Source organism: Vanellus vanellus (genome assembly GCF_965231255.1).
Source record: "Vanellus vanellus genome assembly, chromosome: 4".
Taxonomy (NCBI): Eukaryota; Metazoa; Chordata; class Aves; order Charadriiformes; family Charadriidae; genus Vanellus; species Vanellus vanellus.
This window is the reverse complement of record NC_138909.1, coordinates 6,829,680-6,852,157: the sequence shown is the minus strand read 5'-3', so window position 1 is coordinate 6,852,157 and position 22,478 is coordinate 6,829,680. Positions and strand designations below refer to the sequence as shown.

Here is a 22,478-nt window from a genome sequence, read left to right as displayed (position 1 = left end):
GTGTGTTTCATTTTTAGGGTTTCTCCATTAATTTAAGACAGTGGATGTACAACACTGGACACACGCACATTCAGGACACAGTGAAGAGGCTCATGCTGCAAAAGACAAAACGGACTAAGCCCATCATTTAGCATCGAAATCAACGTTGTAAAATACAAAAAGCAATGCTGTTCGCAGCATTATTCATTTGTAAAGACTTACAATAGCAACTGCCTCCAAACCACCTGAAAACTAGTCACCTCAGCAAATGGAATTTTTGATGTTAGGAATTATTAACCTGTTAGCATACAGTAGGTCTAAATTTCTCAGCTAGTTTATTATACCTAACATTTTGATTTAACATGAAATATACTAAATGTTGAATAATTAAGCCTCTTTGGAAAAAAATACATAGCTTTCTCAGTAAGAAAACAACTTTGCAGCAATTGTCTCTTCAATACCTCTATCAAAGGCCACAGGCTGAGCAAAAACAATCGGTCTGTTCAAAGTAATGAGCACAGCTTCTCTATCTGACGAGCCACTGATTTCTTCTCGGAGAGCATTTCTTAATCCAATTCTTGTCTTGAAATAGGCAACTTGATGAAAGTCTGAGCCAGCTTCTTCATAAACCTTAAAATGTTCAAAAAAAAAAAAAGTGGGAGGGAGGAGGGGTTTGCAGCAGGGAGAAGTTCAGGGACAGGGAAAAATAACGACATTACTGCTTTTGACAAAATGTAAAATTACAACAAGAAGTAAAGATGTCTCCTTTCCCCTTTTTCTCTTCTAGCTAAAGCTCCTTTGAGGATATTCAGTTTTCTTACATTAAATGCTAATCACAGTGTTATTTTCCTTATTTATCATGAAACATTAACTAAAATAACTATTCATATTTCTAGATCCTTTATTATGACAGTACATTTATAGGTTCTAAGGCTTGTATCTGTTTGTTTCTAGGCATCACAAAGTATTTTCATATCATAGAATTAGTGATTCCAGGTAACAGTGGGTTTAAGAGATAGGGATACAACTTTCAAACTAATACACACAAACTAGGTCAAAGTGCAGGTCTAGTCAAAGTCTGGATCTTGCTTGATCTAATTATTTCATTCATGTAATATAAAAATAATAGCTATAGCAGTGAAAGCTTTGGATTTGGCTCAGTGGTGAGGTCATTTCTGCTGCAAGGGGCTAATAAGTTCTAAGATACTAATAGCATGACCAAAAAATAAAGAGCCCATACTTGACTTCTTCCATCTTTTATGCATGTACACTGGCCTTCATAATGAAGATTTGCTAATTCTTCTGGAAAGTCATCTCCAGTCCCTCTTGACTCAAGTGAGAAAATTTATTTTGAGCGACTATTTACCAAAATATGAGACCATGTTCAGGAAGTAAATTTCCCCAACTGTGTGCTGCAGAATGCTTAAACTTTTATTAAAAAAAAAAAAAAAAAAAAAAGCTGAAAAAACCCAAACCAACCAAAGAATAAATTAAAAAGTCCTCAAACAAAACCCTAACACCCTCCCTAGCTCCCCTACACTTTACACCCACTCCACAGCCCGATCAGAAAAAAAAAAACAGCAGTGTAAGACACCTCTCGGCTTGGTTATGTATTTTTTAATCACACACTATTAAGAACACCACGTGCAAAGATATTGAGCACTAACCTGATGTTTAACAATCTGTCCTAGTGCCAGATTTAAATCCACCTGGCATTTCCCAAACAGTTTGAGGTAGCTGCTACTTCCAGGCATTGCTTTGGTTTGCAGTCTGTTTGAGAGTTCAAGTTCTATCAATCCAGTTTCAAATCTCACAGCTCGCATTGAGGGAGTTGTAGCTGTCACTTGAATTCCCTAATGAATAAGGAAGGTACAAAGTTATTAGGATCTGGTTCAGAGACATAAAGAGAAGGGGGGAAAAAACAACAGCAAACCAACCAAAAACCCCTTTTAACTGTACAGCAAAAAAAGAGGAGACAGGTTTTTTTCGCAACGCAATGCCACTAAGCTATTTTAAAAGAGTACAGGAACCAAACTCAAGGTCTTTTTCTTCATGCAAAGTATTCCTGACGCAATAACCTTTGAGGTAAAAACCTGAAAGCCATCACTAGCATCTAGGACCGCTGTTTTGTCATCAGAGTACCTTAAACTGTAGGCTCAATGAGTAAAGAAGAATTTTTGGTTTTTCTCCGTCAGTTGTGCCATCATGTTCATTCCAAAGAGGTATTGGCTGCTCCCCTCCTGTACACATTAAAGATACACATTCAGAGTTTTAAAAAAGAAAACATTTTAAAACAAATAGATACAAAAACCAGTGACAGTGAATTAAGCCTCATTTTAAGCAGCGACTACTTAAGATTGATAGAAACAAATATAGGTTGAAGATGGAAGACGCAGGTGCAGATTCAGCTTGTTACATATAGTTAATAGCCGTCTACTAAGAATCGAGGCACAGAGTCGTGTTCCTCCCTGGGGAAGTTTCCACAGGAAAACTCAAAGCCAGTAAGGAGTCACACCTAGTTTTCAAAAAGATATTCTGTCTCCTGCACCAATGTACCTCCTACTTATCTGACAACAAGAAGTAAACACTTGACTGAATACTGTGCAAATTGCATGAAAAGAGGAATTGAAAATTATATCAGCATTTTTCAATGATAGAAGGAAAGAGTATTCTGCAGTTCACGTTATTTTCACGTCCATTTCCTCATCCTGGCACATGTCATCCCAAGTTATATATCCCCATAGGCCCTAACCTGAAGGAGCAATCCTGGTTTAAATTCTCCTTGAGAAAGGCTTGCTGCTGGAAAAGGCTAAGCCATTAATTCTCTCCATATATACCAATTCTTCTAACTACAGTTTTTGGTGGTAAGAATAGGCTGTTAAACCATGGACTAAAAAACCCCCAAACAATCAACAACAGTAAATTTTTATCACTCCGTTTTGTATCCGGATTTTTTTCTCCTCCAAATAGTCTTAATAACCTCTTCCTCTTTTAGTTTGTTGTCCCGTGTCCCCCCGTTCCCCCCCGAATATTCTGAACTAGGATCATGTTAAACTACAGTGGTAACCCAAGGGTTTTGAGCAAGAGAACTAACTCATCTTTCATGTATTCTCCACATGCATATTAGAGGCTATTTTTGCAATGACATTTCTTCACGGAGTTTGTTCTCTCACCTCAAACCAGGACAGGAGCATAATGTTCTTGAATGAAACTAAATTAGAAGTCGGACTTGAATCTTTACATAAACCAGTGCAAAAAGTGGTACGAGTTTGAAGGCGGACACCAGCTGTCTTTAAATCAACACTGCCCTCAACTCACAGATGGAATTATTATGAACTGCTCTGTTCATTAAGTAGCTTTTAATCTGTGCAACTTCACTTTAAGTAATTGGTACTTACCCAGTTTTTATGTAAGGATAACATGCAATCAATGTTTTAGTGCAACAGAAACCGTAAGTAGAAAAAAACACTTTAGTATATTACGCTAATTGGAATTTTCAAGCCATGTAAATGACTTTGCTGCAAGCCGGAAGGACAAAAACTATTTTCCGACCCCATTGCTCTGCATTCAGCACCTAGCCCCACAGACTGCTGGCACCTGACCACGTTCCTGCTGAATTACCACAATACAGAAGGGTAGCAGTCACATTTCAAAAACCATCAGGCTGCTACTTGCAATACAAATTTATGGTCTGGAAAGGCAAAGAACCAGCAATGGTAATAAATTCCTAACATAAAAACAGAGGAGAGATCGAACTCTAAACACTGAGAAATGTTGTAAAAAAAAAAAAAGTTCTAATATAGGTTTCCCATTTTACCACTTTATGCTGCTCTATAAAAATTGTTCTAATAGAATAATGACAGCTGATGAAGGTTTATTGTTCGCCTAAGTGTTCTCTTACTACCCAGTACTAATATATTTTGCCTGGAACAAACATCAGGGTGTTTAAAATTTGCTTCTTCCTATCCTTCAGGGATTCTGACATTTTCCATTTTCTCCAATGCATCTTCTAACTCCCTTAAGGGCACGTCATCTGAACCCGCACATTTCTTTTACGTACGTTTGTATGCATGAATATACACACACACACACAGAGGTATATGAAAGGATTGTGTAGAAGCATACACAGACACTCCTTTCACTTAGTTACCACTTTTTAGTTTATCTTTCCTTACGATGGTTCCAACTATTAATGAATCTTTCCACTAAAACCTAGCTATATTTCTGTAATAGCCTTGTAGGATAACTCAAAAAGTATAAAATCAAACTACTTGAAATTCACCCGGTTTAGAACATTTTTTTACATTTTTCATCCTGTAACATTCTCTCTCAAACATTCATCCTTCTTCCTCTAAAAACATAACTAATAAAATTCATATTCTCTTTAGTTCCCCTGGTTATTTTACTTTCTGACTTATTACTATTATTTCTTAATAGACAGACAATACTTCTTATTAATTACTGCTTTTCCTTTTTCTAATTCATTTACTGTTCATCACTTCAAACTCCAGCTCCGCTGCTTGCTTCTTGCCGCTGCGTGGCGTGCTAGACGTGAAATGATGGTGTCTTGTGAAATAAGTAGCCGATCCAGAGAACTACATAACGTTGCCATCAAACAAGGTTTAAGGATCTTACTTAAAGTTGGTTTTAAGTGTTCTGCTTACCTGAAACCTTCTGTATGACTTCATTTACTTCCTTCATGAACACTTTTTGCACAAATACTAAATGATTTAAGAGATCAGTTGTGAGATTATGTTCGAAGGAACCAACCTGCAGGAATACAATATTTTAGAACAAAACTTGAAAACAGTTACCACACCTACGTTTCCAAAACAATACATTTTTACTTTTCAGGCGTATCTTTTCAAGTCCAACTGTACTGTTATTGGCGTAAAAAAAAGATTATGCAGCTTTTTCTTGCAATTTTTCTGCTGTGAATGCCTATCAGAAAACTGAAGGATATACGCTGTTATATGAAAAAGTTTATTCTCCTGCTTAAGTTTAGCTTAGACGATAAAATGCAGGACTTGATTAAGGTTCATAGAATTATGCGAAATGCTACTTAACTGCAGATAGTAAATCATTATAAGAACAAACCGGAAACACGCTGTCAACCTCTAAAAGTACATTATTCTAATTACTGTAGATGAACAAGTTGACTGATATCTTCAATGGTAAACTTCTTATGTGTCCAATCTAATCTTAAAGAATATCCCTAAGGAACTGGAGTCTGCCTATGATTGTTTAAATTTGCATTAAGATTTTTTAAATAACATTAAAATCCAGATATTTTCTAAAACTACTTGGACTTGACTTTTGCCTTTGCTAAGCAGCACCTCCATTTTGTCTTACATGCTGAACAAATTCAAAGAGCCTAAGGTCTTTCTTCAGCCGGGAAGTAACTCAAACGGGTTGAACAAAGAGCAGCAGCTAATTAAACCTCTCTCATAAAGATGCAAACATCAGGTGTCTCAATTACAAACATGCTAGATTATTTTTCTGACTAAAGAAAAACCGCAACAGAGAGCTTTCTTTTAAGCAGCATCACTTTTCTCTCTGTGAAAAGTAACTGGAAATTGGTACACAAATAGACTTTTTGAGTAGAACACTCTGGGTCGACCAGAAAATTTTCTATCATTTCCTAAGGTTATATAAAGCTTCTCCTATCTATGGAGTTGCCTGATCCTGAAAAAAATAAAACAACAAAATTGCTTTTAAATGTTTCAGTATTTCTTTTTGCAAAATGTATGACATAAACTGAAAACTAACACATCAGATAAGAACTACACTTCATTTGAATCATCAGCATAATATATTTTTGTCTACTTCACTGATGAGAAATATTGCCATTCCAAAATGAAGTTTCTAAACATATCTTCCTTACTTATTTCCACTAAATAACATATTCAAAAATCCTCCAATATCGTCGTCTTGACTGCTTAGTACGTTGGCTACTCATCAAATTAAGGACTGAGAAAGTTCTGTTGCAGTGTCACGCAATTATAAATGCTATGTTTGGATCAACCTGTAAACCCGAGAGTTCTGGTGTAGGCAGATTATTAAAGTAGTATGAAGATGCACATAAAGAAATGTAACAGAATGGAAATAACTCAACAAGCTATCAAAAGTGACTACTGTCTTCAACACCTACTTCAGCCACACATCGTAAGTAGTTCCCCTGTAGGTAATAGCCTTGCTTAGCAGGCAGTTCATCGATGCTCCAAATTTGGTCTGAGTAAGTATCATGTTCTTCCATGATATATTTGCCTGACATAGTGACAGGAGGAAGGTTGAGACTTGCCGAAGGAGGAATGGTTGACATATCAGTGGCAGAGACTTTTGAAGTGAAGCGCAATCTGTGACTTGGAAGCTCAAAATTAAATCTAGTTTGGGCACCTGTAAAAGGGAGACGGGGAAAGAAAAGGTATGAACCGGCAAAAGAATCTTTTATTTATCCTTACATTTAAGAACACTTTTGGAATAAAAACATCTTTAAAATGTTACTGAAATGCACAGACCTCTAGAGCTACAAATATCCACCTACCTGATTCTGGGTTTTCTTATTTTTTAAAGAAAATAAAGACTTCACTGCAATCAGATGGGGAAGGGCATCATACAAACCACTTCATCTGTACTGAGGCCCTACAAGAGTATTCTCAAGTAGCCTTACAAATCAGTATTCAATTCATCAAGGATCATAAACTGATTTTAGCAGAGGGAAGCTTCCTGGGAGGAAGCTACATATGAACACATACGTGTCTTCATCTGCTCTTGTATTCTGCCTCTGGCAATTGGGTTTAACAACAGTGTAAATTCTCTATATGTCCCCATCTGTTTGAAGACCACATTCAAAAAAATAAGCCGATAGCAACAGATTCAAAGCTCTAGCTCTAACACAAGAGAAATATCGAGTCCTCTTGGATGCAGCTAGCAAGGCCAAACTAAAAGCCGTGTTTTTAACATTTCAGGGAACTGTTACCTGTCATTCCGTGACTCCTCATTCTTCCCATCTTGTATTCCGCCTTCAGGGAGGGCAAGAGCGCTGCTCCAATAGCTATACCATCTATCATGGCACTGAATTTAAGAACTATAGGCTTCTTTTCCAAGCCTTCTGGCAGCTGTGGAAATTCATTTGTTTCAACAGGTGTTTGATTAATACTTGTTGGAGTCTTTTCAGAGGGCAAAGGAGTTGCAACATCTTCTTTGGTAGGCTGGGGCCTGTTTACCAAGGCAAAGATCAGAAAATACCTTTTGTAATTCTAATACGATATATAGCCAGCCTGACTCTCTCCCACATACGTTCGAAGTAGCACAAGCCCATAAACGGATGGCGGCCGGCAGCATTCAGAAGTGCCACGCAAGCACCACTTACGCAGTTGATGGCTGCCTGATGAGATCTGAAATCTGCTTGGAGAGCTGGTGAGAACTGCGCACCATCATGCTGTGCAGTGTGGCAGGGTGCTGAGGAATGTTGATGCTGATGGCTCCGACTTTGACCACGGCAGCGTTGTTTGTTTTCAGCCCTCTCTGGGCACTGTACAGGGCCTGGGATTTGGCAATACTGCACTTCACGACAGTTCTAACAGAAAAAGAAATAGGCTTTATTTGCATGCCTTTCAAAACAGTTACAGTTTTATGTTAAAATGGGGTTTTAAGTGTCAGCTGAATTTTAAAGTATTCATATAAGTGATTTTGTTTATGAACTACGTACACATTCCTTTTTCTTTTACTTTACACACACAGATGCACTACATGCCACAAACAACTACACTACATTTAAGAGAACTACAAGACATGCATTGCAAAAATACCCGTTAAACTGTTATTCTTGCATAATGTAAGATTATTTGAGTTTATACACAGTACGCTGCACGTACACAGACAAATTTTCACACATGGAAACAAAGAAGAGCCTTCTCTTTCAACTCCTTTTCAGGAATTATCTTGAATCATCCTTTTCATATGAAGACTTAGAAAAATTTGATCGTAGCTTTCCAAAAGGTCAATGGAGGAAATACTCACTTAGCAATAAACACATAGCAAGGGATGAATGGGGTTGTGAATTAATAACGACCTTTAATTGGGACATACTATTCCAAAATATGAAGTCTAAACTTTAATTTAATATTCAGGAGGATATGGTTCACAATGGTTTACCCAAGATAAAAATACAACTGCACAGAGCTGACAGTTTCTGACGTCGGAATGAAATTTTGGCATACCAGAATTCACTAAGCTCCTGTTAAAAAAGATACATGGGGTAACACATTAATGTTTCTCAATTACTGGAGGGTTACCCAATAGAAGTATATTATGTAGCCAGAACAGAATATTACATCCTCAAAGAGAAAAACGTATAGTTGTGAAGATGCAGTATATTAGCTAAAATATCTAAATACTAAATTTTAAGGAGCATAGCTAAAATACTTTTTTATCAATCATGATTTAAATTATGCTGTAGACAGTTTGGTTTCATGGTGAAAGCTACAATATTCTATGAATTCTACTCTCTAAGTAACGTTTCTTCTTTGAAGCCCTAACACAGGGCTCCTTATTCTGGTGTTAAAATATCAGCTAGCTCAAAACATCCCAGGTGTGGAGATTAGAAAAAAAGACATCATCCTTCTACTTATAATGAAGAAATACAACACACTGTAATCCAACCACAGGCCTAACAACAGCAGACTAATTTACTGAAGCTCTAGAAACATTTTTAGATTTTCACAGCCACATAAGAGCTACAAGTGACCTAAAGCAGTTATGGATGAATAACTCTCAAGTAGAAACAATTTCAAAATATTTGAAGAATTTACACAAATATGAAGGTGGAAAGAAATCTTAATCCACAATTATTTTCAGAAAAACTTTATATAAATAAACATTACTTAAGAAAAGGACAGACTTATTTTAATCCACCTCTTTAAAAGAAAAAAACCCACAACTATTTATCTGTTGATGTTTGCTTATTTCTTAGCCTCTTCCTGCTACCATTCTGATTGAACTATTATGAAGCCAATCAAGAATACATTTTTCCCCCATCTATAACACAAAATGCTACTACATTAGCTATTCAAGCATCACAAGAAAAACTTTCAATTTAAGTGAAGTTGCAAGTTCTCTTCCTGACATGTACCAGACAGTCAGTCTAGTCTCAACCTATCTTTGTATACAAATGAAAAGTAAATGTAGCTGGAGTTAAAGTCTGTACTGAATTTACAATCAATTCTGAACATGTGAATTCATACCATTTTAAGCACTCCCTTAGTTAAAAAAAAAATTACACCACTAGAGCTGTTGCAGGAGACTCAGATTTCAGCAAGATTAACTGTGCTTCTCTGCTAAGGTATTTCCATATTTCATGCAACAAATTAATTTCCCTGTCACTCGTCTGGTCTACAAAAAGCCTCCTCCTATGACTAAATGAAATGCAGAACAACTGTGTAGCTATACGTGTATTTGGAATGAGCACTGCACATTATACATCTGCAGTTTGCTTACCTATGGTGATATGCCTATAATAGATCCGGTTGAGTATTATTGAAATCATGACTTGATATTTAAGTTATACACCAGTAACGCATTCAGAAGTAATTCTATGTTCTTGCATCAATTCCGTAAATAATCACTCTCCAGACAAACTTGTGGACAAAGTCTTTCTCCCACTACAGACCTAGCTACAAAACCAGCACTCAACCAAACAGATTTTTGGTAATGTTAGAAGGAGGGAGGCGAAAGACATCAGCAGGAGGCCCGTAACAGACACAGGAACTACCACATCAAGTCAGATGAAAATTCAGGCAGTAGCAGACAGTTGGGGCATAAATGAAGTGATCTTTCCCTGAATTCCAGCCATCAGGTGGTTCCTTTTTGAGCCAGAAGCTGTCCTGTGTTCATGACTCACCACCTGACCTGTCCTACACAGATTTGTGCAGTCCTTTTCATCATTTATACTTTTGTAGACCACATCGTACGCCAATGAATTCAACTGTTCAGTGCTGCGTTATGCAAAAAAGTACTTTCTTTTGCTGGCTTAATGTTGCTACCAGACAAAAAGAAACAAAAAACCTGAACGTTTTCTTTACACCGCTTGCAGTTTTACAGTCCACCACCTCTCCTTCCAGAGCTACCATCTCTGAGGACATGTTACTCCTGTATTATCACAAGACTGAATATACATAAGTGCTGTAACAAACAGCAGCTGTACTAAGTCCTTTTAAAAGATAAGTGGTGGTCTAAAGCAGCAAAAGAAACCCATGCTCAGAATACTGCTTTGAGTGAAGAAAAAAAAAAAAGAGAGCAGAAAAAGAAAATATAAAGGCCACCTTATAATTTTTGGCTACTTAACTTTTCTTCTCAGAGTACCACAGGGTCACTGTCTAACAGGGCTTCTAGGTAGCCAGTGTACCATTGCCCACCTTGACCACTATTCCAGTGAGACCTTCTGGACTTTAGCATGAGGAACTAACAACGCAACTAGAAAGAAAACATTGCAAAACCTTTGCACATACGGATCTGGGAATGTGAAGGAAGTCACCTTCATTAGCACTAGATGAACAGGGATAGTTTTAAGGAAAACATTTTGTGTGAGCATAACCTGGTCAGCATGCCTCGTAACTAAACCCAGCATGGAGATAAATAAAGACAAAAGGAACGGTCCTATTCGTGCTGAAGTCACAACAGGTACTATCACTTCAAGCACAGCAGTTCCTTACCAAGTTCAAAACAAATCTAACCTGTCTGTTCTTTTACATTTATCAGCATTATTTCACCTCATTAAAACAAGCATAGAAGCAGATCTAAAGAACTTAAGAGCCAATGAAACCATTTGAGCATTATAGTAGTGATCATGTAGCGTAATACCTGCCCCTAAAGCTAGATTGTTAACATTTACAAGGGCTTTTTTTGACAAATATTTAGCAGGCTACATTAAAAGCTTATCTAGGTAATATTAGATGTTAAACTAAAATGTATTCAAGCAACATCTACCTACACAATCACACACAGTAGGAATGCAGCCATTAGCTAGACAACACAAAGTTAATTGCAAGACTATTAAACATAATAATATGACATACAGAAACTCTTGTTTGGCTGTGCTTGTAGGAGATGTAGGAAAATCCTCCAGTCTACAGATGAAGATTGAAGAGAAAGCAAGAAAAACAAAAACAAAGCAAATAAAGAATAAACATTCATGCAAAATTAGTCAGTTAATTACTTGTAACCCACAATATGACACTTACTTTGAAATTTACCAGGTTGAAGGTTTTGGGTTTGTTCAGGTTTGTTGTTTGCTGCTGTTGTTAAAGATTTATCATTGTTTTCCCCCCTTTCCTTTTGCACCCTCCCTATATGGAAGCTCGGTAAGATTACGATGTAAAACAGACACGAAGAACCTCAGTCGCCTTCAGAAACCCTACGTGGCTGTCAGATTAGAACTTTTATTTATCCCTCTGAAAGGCGCTTAACGGAAGCAATTTAGCTGGGACATTAATAAAATTCTGTATTAAGTTCTATATAGCATCTTCCAAACTAAACAGGAATTAACATAAGAGAGAGACTCAAGTCACATTATTTAGCTCCTTTTCTACAACATTAACATTCTAAAACCAGATCACATACTGAGGGTTACCCAGCTAACACCCAAACTGTGCAAGGGGGATCTACGTTACAAAGAGTTGTAGTTCAACTGATGGTTTGCAATTCAAACAGAAAGAAGTTCAACTAGAAACAAAGAAAAATAATGCATGCCCTTTTTGAGTTTGTGAACCCGGCAAAAAAAAAAAAAACAACAAACCAATGTGGATGCTGAGCAAGTTGTTCAAGATGTTCATGCACAAAATTGATTCTCCCCTCGCCCCCGACAAGTTGTGTCAATTATATAAAGGGCGAAGAATGGATATTAAAACTGTAAAAATAACACAAAGCATCATGCATCATGGGAGTTCAAAAAGATATATATTAAAGAAACAACACAGATCTTAAATGGGAATAATCAGTGTCAGTAGGTTAAATACTCCCTAAAAATCGTGTATGGTTTAGTGGAAACGATAAGCTTCAAGAAGCGATTAGAAGCATAAGAGAAACAATACACACAATGTAATAAAGTTCCTATGTGTACACCACATGGAATAAAATCAGTGCAGAAAGTTCTGATGACATGAAATCTAATTTCTTTCTTTTTACAAGAGGACCCGTCAGCTATGATTTTTCAGTCAGGTCACTTACCCATTTAGACTGCGATCCTACAATTAGTTCTGAACTTACTAGTATCTTTTACTAGAAATAGAAAGGAACAGGAGTATTCTTATTCATGTAACTATGTCTAAGACTGGTGTGATTGGGTGTCCTAGACTGAAAACTACTAATATGTTCACCATATTCATTCTGAGCTTACTCAGACATGCCTTTCACAGAAAAGCCTCCTGTCAACGGACACATGCAATTAACTTTACAAGTCAAACTCAAGCCCAATTCTGCATCAGCTGCACAGTTACCACCAAACTCTACGACTTCATGGATTCTACCTAAATACACATCATCAATGCTTTCTCCACATTAAGCTACAGAACTTTACTGTCACACCACTGATACCACTTCTAGGCACTTGCACAATTTTAAGTTGTCAGGCTTCATACTTACTGGATATTTGGGGTAATTCCCTCCAGCAGGACGATATTGACACCTCCTATGTGAGCGGTGGCACATGTCTCGGTCATCTTTTGATGTAGTACGTCTTTAAGAAAAAAAAAGGTGCTTAACACTATTTCATTCAGTAAATTACTTCCAGGTATGCTTACTGCTTTCAAAATTACAGTAGCAGGAACATAATTGAAAAATTACAGTTTTAGTAGTCACATTAAGGAATATAAAATTTAAGCTGTGACAAGAAGAAAGCTTTTGAAAACGAAAGGAGTGACTATCTTCTAAAAGAATTTCCTTCATGGTGTTTTCTGAAAATCTTGCATCCTTCAACATCCTAGCAATAGCTTTTAAAAGAGCTTGTTGAATGTTATTATACTATTCACTCACAGACATAACGTATGTCTTTTTACAAACAAACCGCGTTATACACGCACATACATACCCATTCCGCACACCCATAAACATGTAAAGCTGCCACTGAATTTAATTCCAGAGTACATTTTAGCTTATCCCACCTTTCATTTTTTCTTTCAGGGTGAAACTGCCATGGATTCTCTTCAGCTCAGATTCCATCGTTAGACCGCCAATGTCTGCCTCCAGGTGGGTTCGGTTCACCATGCCTATTCCAAAGACTATGAGAGTCACATGCTGCGGCTCCGAAGTCACCAGGCTGCGCTTCCTCTGAGTGTCTCTGCCATTATCCTGTTCATTCTCAAACACCACTCTACAAGCAGGCTCGGTTGGGCTTCGAACACCTACAAAAATACAAGAGTTATTTAAGGATACTTTACAAGAAATCCTTGGCATATCTGATTTATATTTGTATTTGAAATCAAGAATCACATATCTTGCACATCAAGCAAACTCTTTGGGCAAGTTATCTGTGCCTTGCTTATTCCACTCTAATAACATTGCAACTGAACCAAATGCAAGACATAATGGGGACAATAATGAGTGATGTAATTTCATCACTATTCATAGATATATTCTTATGTACATTATATATTCATATTTGTGCAATTTTATTGTTATACAACAAAAATGCTCTGGCAGTTTCCAATTGTCCTGTTTCTTTTTTGATCATTTCACAGACAAAGGTTCTTATAATTCAGTTCTGGATGAGCAACTTTTCCTTTTCAATAGTCAGAGCATAAAAACAATGCAGGAAAATTTACATTTTGTGCAGATGTCATAGCTGTGGATATGATACTCTGTGTGTGAAAGATACTACCCTGTTTAACAGAAGCTCTCATTTGAGACTTTCTCAGTTTTTCATTCTTTAGTTAAAAGAAGTCCAAAGAAAATATGCCTAAGTAGTAGCTATACCATCCCCTGCATATTTACAGCAACTGAAGTTCACCAACAAAAAGTATGATCCTAAGTCAGCTCTCAAATTTACTCTGCTGTGCTAAACTACATTGGAAATAGAGAGCAATGAGCACCCAGATCATTTTCACCCAGAGCTGTGGGTGAAGTTATGGCCCAACACCTGTAATCTTTGCCGGACTTTACCAAAAGCAGTATTTCACCTTTTCTTCTCCGAAAGCTAGGTTCACAGATTGTTTTTTTTAATTCAGTCGTTCCCAGGGCAGAAAGTATCTCCCTCAGGATCGCTTATGCGTGCACTTACATATTTTCACTGAATGACAATATACAGTGTTTCCATTAGCCACTTGAAAACAAAACAGCACCTAGGGAGGAACAAACTCAATCCACTCCGTACACAGCTAACCAGAAACCCACACCCACTGCAAATCCAGGTTAACGGAGTATCAAGGGACTGAATTTAAAACCAATCAATTAAGGCATATTTGACTGAGTCTAGGACTGAAAGAATCAAAGCATACTAGAAAGCTAAGGAAAATATTCTTTTTTTTTTTTATTTTACACACCATCTTGGTGAACTAATTACAAGCTCGCCCCCATCCTCACTACTCGCCCCTCTGATACAAGTTAGATGGGGTGGACAACTTTCAAAAACTGCCTTATGATCAAGCTTTAGAAGAATACAGTTGAGCAAAAGCACACACTCTCAATTATTTGGATTCATGAACTAGTTTACCTGTTGGCCCGAAAGTTTCAGAAGACTTTTCTAAAATCCCAGTTGGATCGGAAATGAGTGAATAGAAGTTCAAGAGTTTATACATATTTTGCCAGCACTCAGCAGAAGGTTCACTCTGTTCTGACACGGTAATAGAGTCAGAGTCATCCATATGAATAGTCATGTGGTCAACTACATCTTTTGAACCTTTCCTGGACACTTTAGAAGTTCTTCTTTCTGACCTTCCCAGGGAATTCTTGTTTCGAGACTCTTTTTTATTGTTCTCATTGTTTGTTCTTTTGTTCTTGGTATTGTTCACCCTGTTACCACCATTAAGACTTCCTCGAGAGCTTCGGCTGAAATCAGAAGAGCGGAAGTCTCTGTGTTTGCGGGTTTTAAAAGTAGGTGTGGGAGAGGCTGACCCAGCTGTGTATCTGCTCAGCTTGATGTCCGTCTGCGTGGCTTTGATATCATCAATCATTGTACTGAACTGATGGATGAGACGAACCAGTGCCATATCTACGTGCTGGCTTATGGACTGGCAAGAAATTGTAAAATTACAGTGAAAAGTATTATAGTAGCGTTTATTCAAGTCATGAAAAGAAAGGGCGTTGGTGGAGTTATGAGGTGTGCATATGGATTTCTCCATTACAACAGCACTAATACTGAAAGTTTCTAACATCAAAGCTGGTTTGAATTCAAGAGGAGGAAGATTGACAGCTCCTTGCCTAAGGAAAGAAAAGGTACAATTTACTACTTTGTTTCTTTTTTGAGAGTCAGATACTTTTTACACAGTGGTACATCCAATTTACTGAATCCAACCTTTTATTTCCCTTAGGATATCATCTTCTTACCGTAGTTCTAAACATCAAAAATGAACTTTTATACTTTCATAATGCATGTTACTGACATAGTAATCATTCAGAACTAGGTTAGCCTAATTTGGCATGCAATATCACCATCATAACCTAAAGCTTTGCTCAAAATTGGCAGGGGGCAGATTCAGCACTTACAGCAAAACTGACAACCTCATTTACAGGATTAACTACAAATCAGCATTCAAGAGTCTCTCAAATTTCCCCTGCTATTATTCCCACCAGCTCTCGCTTCCCCAGTCTCCAATTTTCAAAAGTAGCCAAGGTTTACATACTTAAAGTTTCTAAACCATTCCATAGTAAGACTAAAAAAAATAAGTATTGTAACAGGAAAAGCAAACAGATAAGTTTAAAAGAATAAAGGTCTGCTCCTTATTCTACGTGGAAGTGCATTGGAATTCTATGTCTTCACATGAAAAACCTAATTTCTGTTCTTTAACCGATATACATATTTTCAAATACCTCAGAACATACCTTCGAGCTCGTTTGCTTTTTCTTTCCTTTGCTGTATCTGAATCAACAATATCTGCTCTTAGACAGTCCAAAGTTCCTGAGAATGAAAGGTACTCCCCGAAGTACATTCTGTAGCAGAGCGGCATTGCATCCTGAGACTGAATTCCCGTGTAACTTAGGAGAGGTTTGAAAACGACCTACAAAACAAACCCCACTGATTTACTTTTTGTTGTCTAGATTATTCCTTTATTCTTGCTCCATCATTTTTTCATCTACAATATTTACAATGTCAGCTACATAATATAGAACACTTTAAAGTTTTATTGACAGTGCTGTAAGACAGAAAAGAAGGGGGTAAAAAGGAGACACTTTATGGACTTTTTGAGCAAAAAGACTGACTACACAGCACGTTAGCACTGAATGCTTAGCTATGGGAGCAAGGTTTCTGCATGTTCCCCCCCAGTAAAAACTACGCTGGAGAACTAGGCTACTCTCATAAATGCTCCAATATGTTCTTTGAAGTTATAAAACTATACTCCATTAATCACCGTTCATAAAGTTTGTCACGGGACACATCAGAGGTTTCCTGAGCCTTTCGTCTTTGCATAGGAATGCATAAGAAACACGTACAAAAACAGGGTAATGTTTTCATTGTTGTAATATGATTATTTTTTTTCTTTAAAGTAATAACTAGTTTTTCCCTACAGAACTCCAAAATACATCAGCAAACCACCCCTACCTGTGCATCTGCTAGCTGGACAGCAGGAAACCCCTGGTTACCCTCTTCTACACCTGCAATGTCATCCTGGCTGGTGCTGTGCTGCGAGTGTGTGCCATCCAAGGTGTTCTGGTCACTAGACAAAACCGTATTGAAGTCTGAAGCAGAGGGTATTGTAGGAAGATTGGGTGCCACACCTGAAAAATAAATACCCATGGAACACTAACACCACAGCAAATTTTAACACTGTTAATTCAGCAAGATTAATTATATAGAAACACATGCCATACACAGACGGTCAGAGCCCCAGTCAGGTCTATAACCTCACAAAAACAGCATTTAGGATAAAGAAAGAGTCTGCTATTGCTGAAACAGGTAACAGAGATAGTCCAACTCATATTTCGAAAGCACAAAAATATTTCCTTCTTTTTCCCCCTCCTTCTCAAGGCCTTTTGTCTGTATTGCATTCTGCAGGGTACGAGCAGCCTATACCATCAACAAGATGAAAGATTATCCACAGTTGCAGATACTTGCTTTTAGCTTCCAATGTGCTATAAGCTTCTGGGTTTTATTAGTACCAATGCAACATCAGTGGATGTCTATAGATTAGTCTCTAACCAAATATGCTCTTCATAAAAATGACTATGGATAGCCACTTCCCTGCAGTTGCTCTGTTCACCAACAATCAGACTTGAGTCTGGGTTGGACTCAACCTCCGTGAGACAGAGTTGTTCTGCCAATGTAAATTAATCCCAATTCTTCAAAACTCAAGCTTACAGCACTTATCAGAGAGCCACGACTACACACCTCCACAGAAAAATGGTTTGGATAGATATGTGTCCGAGTTAAAATCACTGTTAATTCCTGTTCATTTCAGGAACGTGAGCTCACGAATAAACTGTTACGTTTTCAGTAGGAAAAAATACAGCTTTTTCAGAAGGAAAAAAGTAATTGAAAGATATACTTCTACCCTATGATTCTTTCTGCAGAGAAACACTTTCCAGTTTACAGAGGAGTCACACCAGTATGTACAGCACAAAGATGTTTTGTACGATCAGACTATTTGTTCAATATTCAAACCAAATTAAAACAGCTTATTATCGCCTAAGATTAATACATTACGGTTGAATGACAGTTAACAGAAAAAAATTCAAATTCAGTGTCAGTGAAAATGAAAATTAAGATACACAGATTTGAGGATTATGTATGATGACAGGCTTACAAGAATCACGAACAAGCTGCAATAAGTTGTTACAGATATGCTCCTTTAACACACTTTCAGTAAGGTATATTTTCTCTTCTCCATTCCCTTATACCAGTTGACTGCTTCTCATCACTGAAGAAGGTGGTTACTCTCAAAATAGATATTTATGTTTAGTCTCAAAATTGAACTGAGAAAGAGCAAGGATTCCTATGTACAAAGATCTTCGTTACAAAAACAGCATATGCAAATTAGACTAAAAGTAACTAACAAAATCCAAGAAACTCTGCAACTAAGGTTGATTTTATGGCATAGTTTTGGAAGCTACATTCACAATTCCAAATGTTAAAAAAAGCTAAATTTTTGGAGGCAGGGTGAGGGAAATGAAAACAACAGTTTTGCTTAAATCACTTTTGTTCATGTTCCAGTTTGCTGAGAAGTCCCACAAGTAGTATTTACATCTGCTGAACTTAAGTCACTTGCTCAATTACTTTCAGAAAGAATGCGGTAAACACGGGGACAGCCAACACAGAATAATCTCTTGAATTCAGCTGTAATTAACAATACCTGTTGGAAGACTATTGTGGCCAGATTTGGTGGCTGGACTTTCTTGTACGACACTTCCTCTGTTGCCCACAGCATTGGACATCCAGTTATAGAAACTCACAGAAGATGGTTCAGACAGCAAGGGATGTTCAGACAACATGTCTGTGGCCACAGTATTTCCTATACACAGATAAATCAGAAGCTTTAGCATTTGTTGTACCAAAGTCAGCAAAAAACAAGAAGGCAGCATAATTTTACTGACAATACCTATTTACTATAAAAATAGGACTAATCTTCAAGGTTTATTCCAGAAAATTATGTCAAGCAGACTACAGGTGCTACCACAGAACTTACTATTACCCTAATGGATGTTGCACTGCAAGTGTCTTTGCATTTGTTCATCTCTACCACTAATTAGAAGAAAGAATTCATTAAGAAACCAAAATACCTTTTTTTCTGAATAACATTTCATTCCCTGACAGCAAAGGAGAGAGGTTTTAGAGAAAATGCAGTATCAAACTTGTCTGTTTTTCTTTATACAACAATGTACTCTGAACAATAATATAGAACATAAAAAATTTCATTGTACATATTTCAAACTCTTACAAAACCCATTTCTTCAAAAGACCATTACTAAAAATCTGCAAATTATTATACAAAACCTAAGTTATTGGAACATTAGTTTTAGTCTACTTTTTGAGCTACTTACAAGGTCAAGAAAAAATGACAAATACAGAATGATCACTTCATTTCCTTATTCATTCAAAAAGACTAACTTAAGTAATTATGTATTACACTCAAAGTAGTAAGGCTAAGTAAAAGGAAAATGTTTTGCTTATTTTGTTAGTTGATGTTTGTTTTCCCAACCTGATGTACTCACCATTTGCTTCTAGGAAATGGTATGGTGCAGCAATGTCCAGGAACTGCTATTAAAAACTATGATTCTTATTTGGGGACAAGGAGGGGGGAGGTGGGATCTTAAACAGAAACGATAACTCATAGTGAAAATATAGTACCTTTTCTAAATTATTAAACTAAAATCAATCCTCCTTTCCCCTCCTTTTAGCTTACTTACGCTACGTCATACCTGTTCTTGTTAAAGAACTACTTTTAACTGCAGTTGTACTTCTTTGAGGAGTGCCTTCCAAAAGATTATGCAGGCTAGGAAAACTCCCAGTCAGATAGCTGAGCAGACTCTCTTTTCTTGGACTTTCTTTGACTGCCATCCCAGAACGGCCAACGTGCACTGGTGAATCTGTGGCTGTATCTCCACTAGTGTAACTTAAGGAATGATATGGATGTATGCCCTTGTGGAGAAAACAAAGAAACTAATGAAGTACTGTGTAAACTGCAAAAAGGAAGCGACATTTGGTCTGAATACGAGATAGGAACACAATAACTACGAAATTCCCATTCCTGCAAACTTCTGGACAAGCAGCAATTCATCTGGGGCAGGTTATATGCCATACAGGTATTGAGAAGTCAATAGTGCCTTTATGCACAAGTACTGAAATAATTTTATGTGTAAAAACAGTTTAAAAAGCCAAACAAGTAACAAATGGAACTGCAGATGTGTGGAATTCACCTAGAGCAGAAGGAACAGCACATACCACCAAATATAAGCCTCACTTATATTTGTTCTTCACCTGAAGACCAAATCCTTTCCATCCCTATCATAACAGTAAGTGCAGGCTCTGGGGAAGGTGAAGAATGGCAGCTGGGGACTTCTGTCACCAAGAGGAAGGCTCCTGGTCCACCTAAAGGCTTAAAACTATGAAATAGGTTCTCTGACCTCAAAATCGAAGAAGAGCCAGATGTGCTTTCAAGCAAAGCATCTAGGCCGCTTACCTCTAAATCATGCAAGACCACCAGAAGGGAGCAGTAAGCGATAGTAGCAGGTGACTACCTGCTAGACGGGACAAACGTGCCAGTATGTGCTGGGGTCTGACCAGATGGACAACAGCTTTGCAGAACAGGTCCTGGGACACCAAGTTGAATGTGAGGCAGCAACGTGCCCTCACTGGGCTGTCCAGCCTGGGCTGCATTCGGCAGTAAGCTGCCAGCAAGTCAAGGGAAGTGATCCTACCCCCCTGCTCAGTACTGGTGAGGCCATACCTGCAGTATTGTGTCCAGTTACAGGCTTCCAGCACAAGAGAGAAATACTGGAGAGAGTCCAACAAAGGGCCATTAAGATGATTAAGGGACTGGAGCATCTCTCATGAGGAAAGGCTGAGAGAGCTGGGACTGTTCAGCCTAGAGAAGGGAAGGCTCAGGGGGAATCTTATTAATGTATGCAAATACCTGAAGGGAGGTTGCCCAGCGACAGGACCAGAGGCAACGGGCACAAACTGAAACACGGGAGTTTCTTCCTGAACTTTTTTATTGTGAGTGTGACTGAGCACTGGCACAGGTTATGGAGTCTCCATCCTTGGAGATATTCAAAAGCTATCTGAACATAACCCTGGGCAACTAGCTTGAGCAGGGGCGTTGGACAAAATGACCTACAGAGGTCCCTTTCAATCTCAATCATTCTGTGAAAACCCACAGCTGAAAAGGAATCAGTACAAGCCACCAAGCCACCTAACATACGTACAGAAACCAACAAATTACTTAAAATAAACCAAACCAAACCAACCGCCCCCAAACCCCACAACCATTCACAGAATCTTTCTGTTCAGGAAGTAGATACAAAAATAAAATTTTTCAGTTTTCTGAACAGCTTGTGGAATAAAAAAAAAACAAACAAAAAAAAAAACCCAAAAAAACACACACACACTAATTTTACTACAAGTTATTGGAGAGCTTTGTCAATCTTAGGTTTTGTATAATGATAGTTAAATCCTCATTGCTGCTTCCATAAATAGATGAAAAGTAATAAAATTCAATGCACATCCTTAAATAATGCACAAACACATTGTTTTTAAGTGTGTCTCTGCAGTTAAATGGCAAGAGAAACAATAGAATAGATGTAAAATATAGGCCAACTGATTGAGCATCACTTTTATAAGATAAGGAGCATACTGTCCATGTGTTACAGTTATAGTTAGTTACTTTTCAGACAAGTATTTATTCATCTGCAGCTTACAGAATTGCTTCTAAACAGGCCAGCTACAAACCACTTTCCCCTCATGCACGGCACTAGAAACTTACCTTTATTTTCAGAACAGAATCACTGTGAGTGTGAGTCTTGGATAATTTCCTCATGATCTCAGCACCAGTTACAGGCCCCGAAGAGCCACCAGCAGGTGGAGGGCGGTTAGCTGTTCCTTCTAACAGCATTGTATGCTCACTGACAGTAGCTGGAACCAAGCAAATTATTTTTCTCATTTTTATATATATGGGGAAACAAGATTATCTATTATTAGGTCCATTTGATTTACAAGCGGTCATGAACTTCCAAATTCTGGCACACACCCACACACAGCTGCCTAAGGAATTAAAGGGAATTTTAAGATGAATAAGAAAACCTCAGACACGGCCCCACTGGATTTTGTTTAATAATCCAAGTAAAAAAATCTTTTTTTGTCTTTCTAATGTCATACAACTGTTTCTCTGTGCTACAGAAACAAAAGAAAGTTGCCACGTTTCACTTTCTTTTGCTGACTCTGGCACGGATGACCATTTTGTGAATCAAGATGCTTACATTTGCACGAATTCCATCTATAAGTAAACACAGGCAAATGTAGGCAGCAAAATTGGCACTTCCAAAATTCTTGGTGAAAACCAGTAATATACACAGGAGGGGAAAAATTAAAACACTTCACTATTTCTAATAGTCTGTTTCTTCTCAACCAGAGCAGGTATTTCAGAGGAGGGGGCAAAAATTTCCATCATACTGACAATTACATACAAGTTTCACACACAAACATCTTTGGGTTTTGTGCTCTTTAAGCTGATAACTGCTGCCTGGCTTTTAATTAAAAGCAGATAGTTCTCCCGATTTCTTAAATTATTTTTTTCCTCAATGTTATGTAATTGTTAGTTGAGAAAAACAACATACACATCGTATTCCTGAGAACGGTA

At 37.6% G+C, this 22,478-nt stretch overlaps 1 protein-coding gene across 1 annotated transcript in view; it reads right to left on the bottom strand.

Annotated features, from left to right (window-relative positions):
* The window catches only part of BLTP1 (bridge-like lipid transfer protein family member 1), a 120,083-nt gene that overhangs the window by 33,689 nt on the left and 63,916 nt on the right, over positions 1–22,478 (bottom strand). Inside the window, exons 41-55 of the mRNA XM_082482267.1 lie at positions 21,606–21,754; positions 19,543–19,762; positions 18,477–18,635; positions 16,730–16,905; positions 16,012–16,187; positions 14,684–15,390; positions 13,137–13,376; positions 12,619–12,712; positions 7,352–7,558; positions 6,959–7,197; positions 6,131–6,375; positions 4,644–4,749; positions 2,122–2,219; positions 1,647–1,832; positions 441–609 (exon numbers count right to left, since the gene is read on the bottom strand). Of these exons, the coding sequence (XP_082338393.1) occupies positions 441–609; positions 1,647–1,832; positions 2,122–2,219; positions 4,644–4,749; positions 6,131–6,375; positions 6,959–7,197; positions 7,352–7,558; positions 12,619–12,712; positions 13,137–13,376; positions 14,684–15,390; positions 16,012–16,187; positions 16,730–16,905; positions 18,477–18,635; positions 19,543–19,762; positions 21,606–21,754 (3,171 nt within the window). The remainder of the gene's footprint in view (positions 1–440; positions 610–1,646; positions 1,833–2,121; positions 2,220–4,643; positions 4,750–6,130; positions 6,376–6,958; positions 7,198–7,351; positions 7,559–12,618; positions 12,713–13,136; positions 13,377–14,683; positions 15,391–16,011; positions 16,188–16,729; positions 16,906–18,476; positions 18,636–19,542; positions 19,763–21,605; positions 21,755–22,478) is intronic.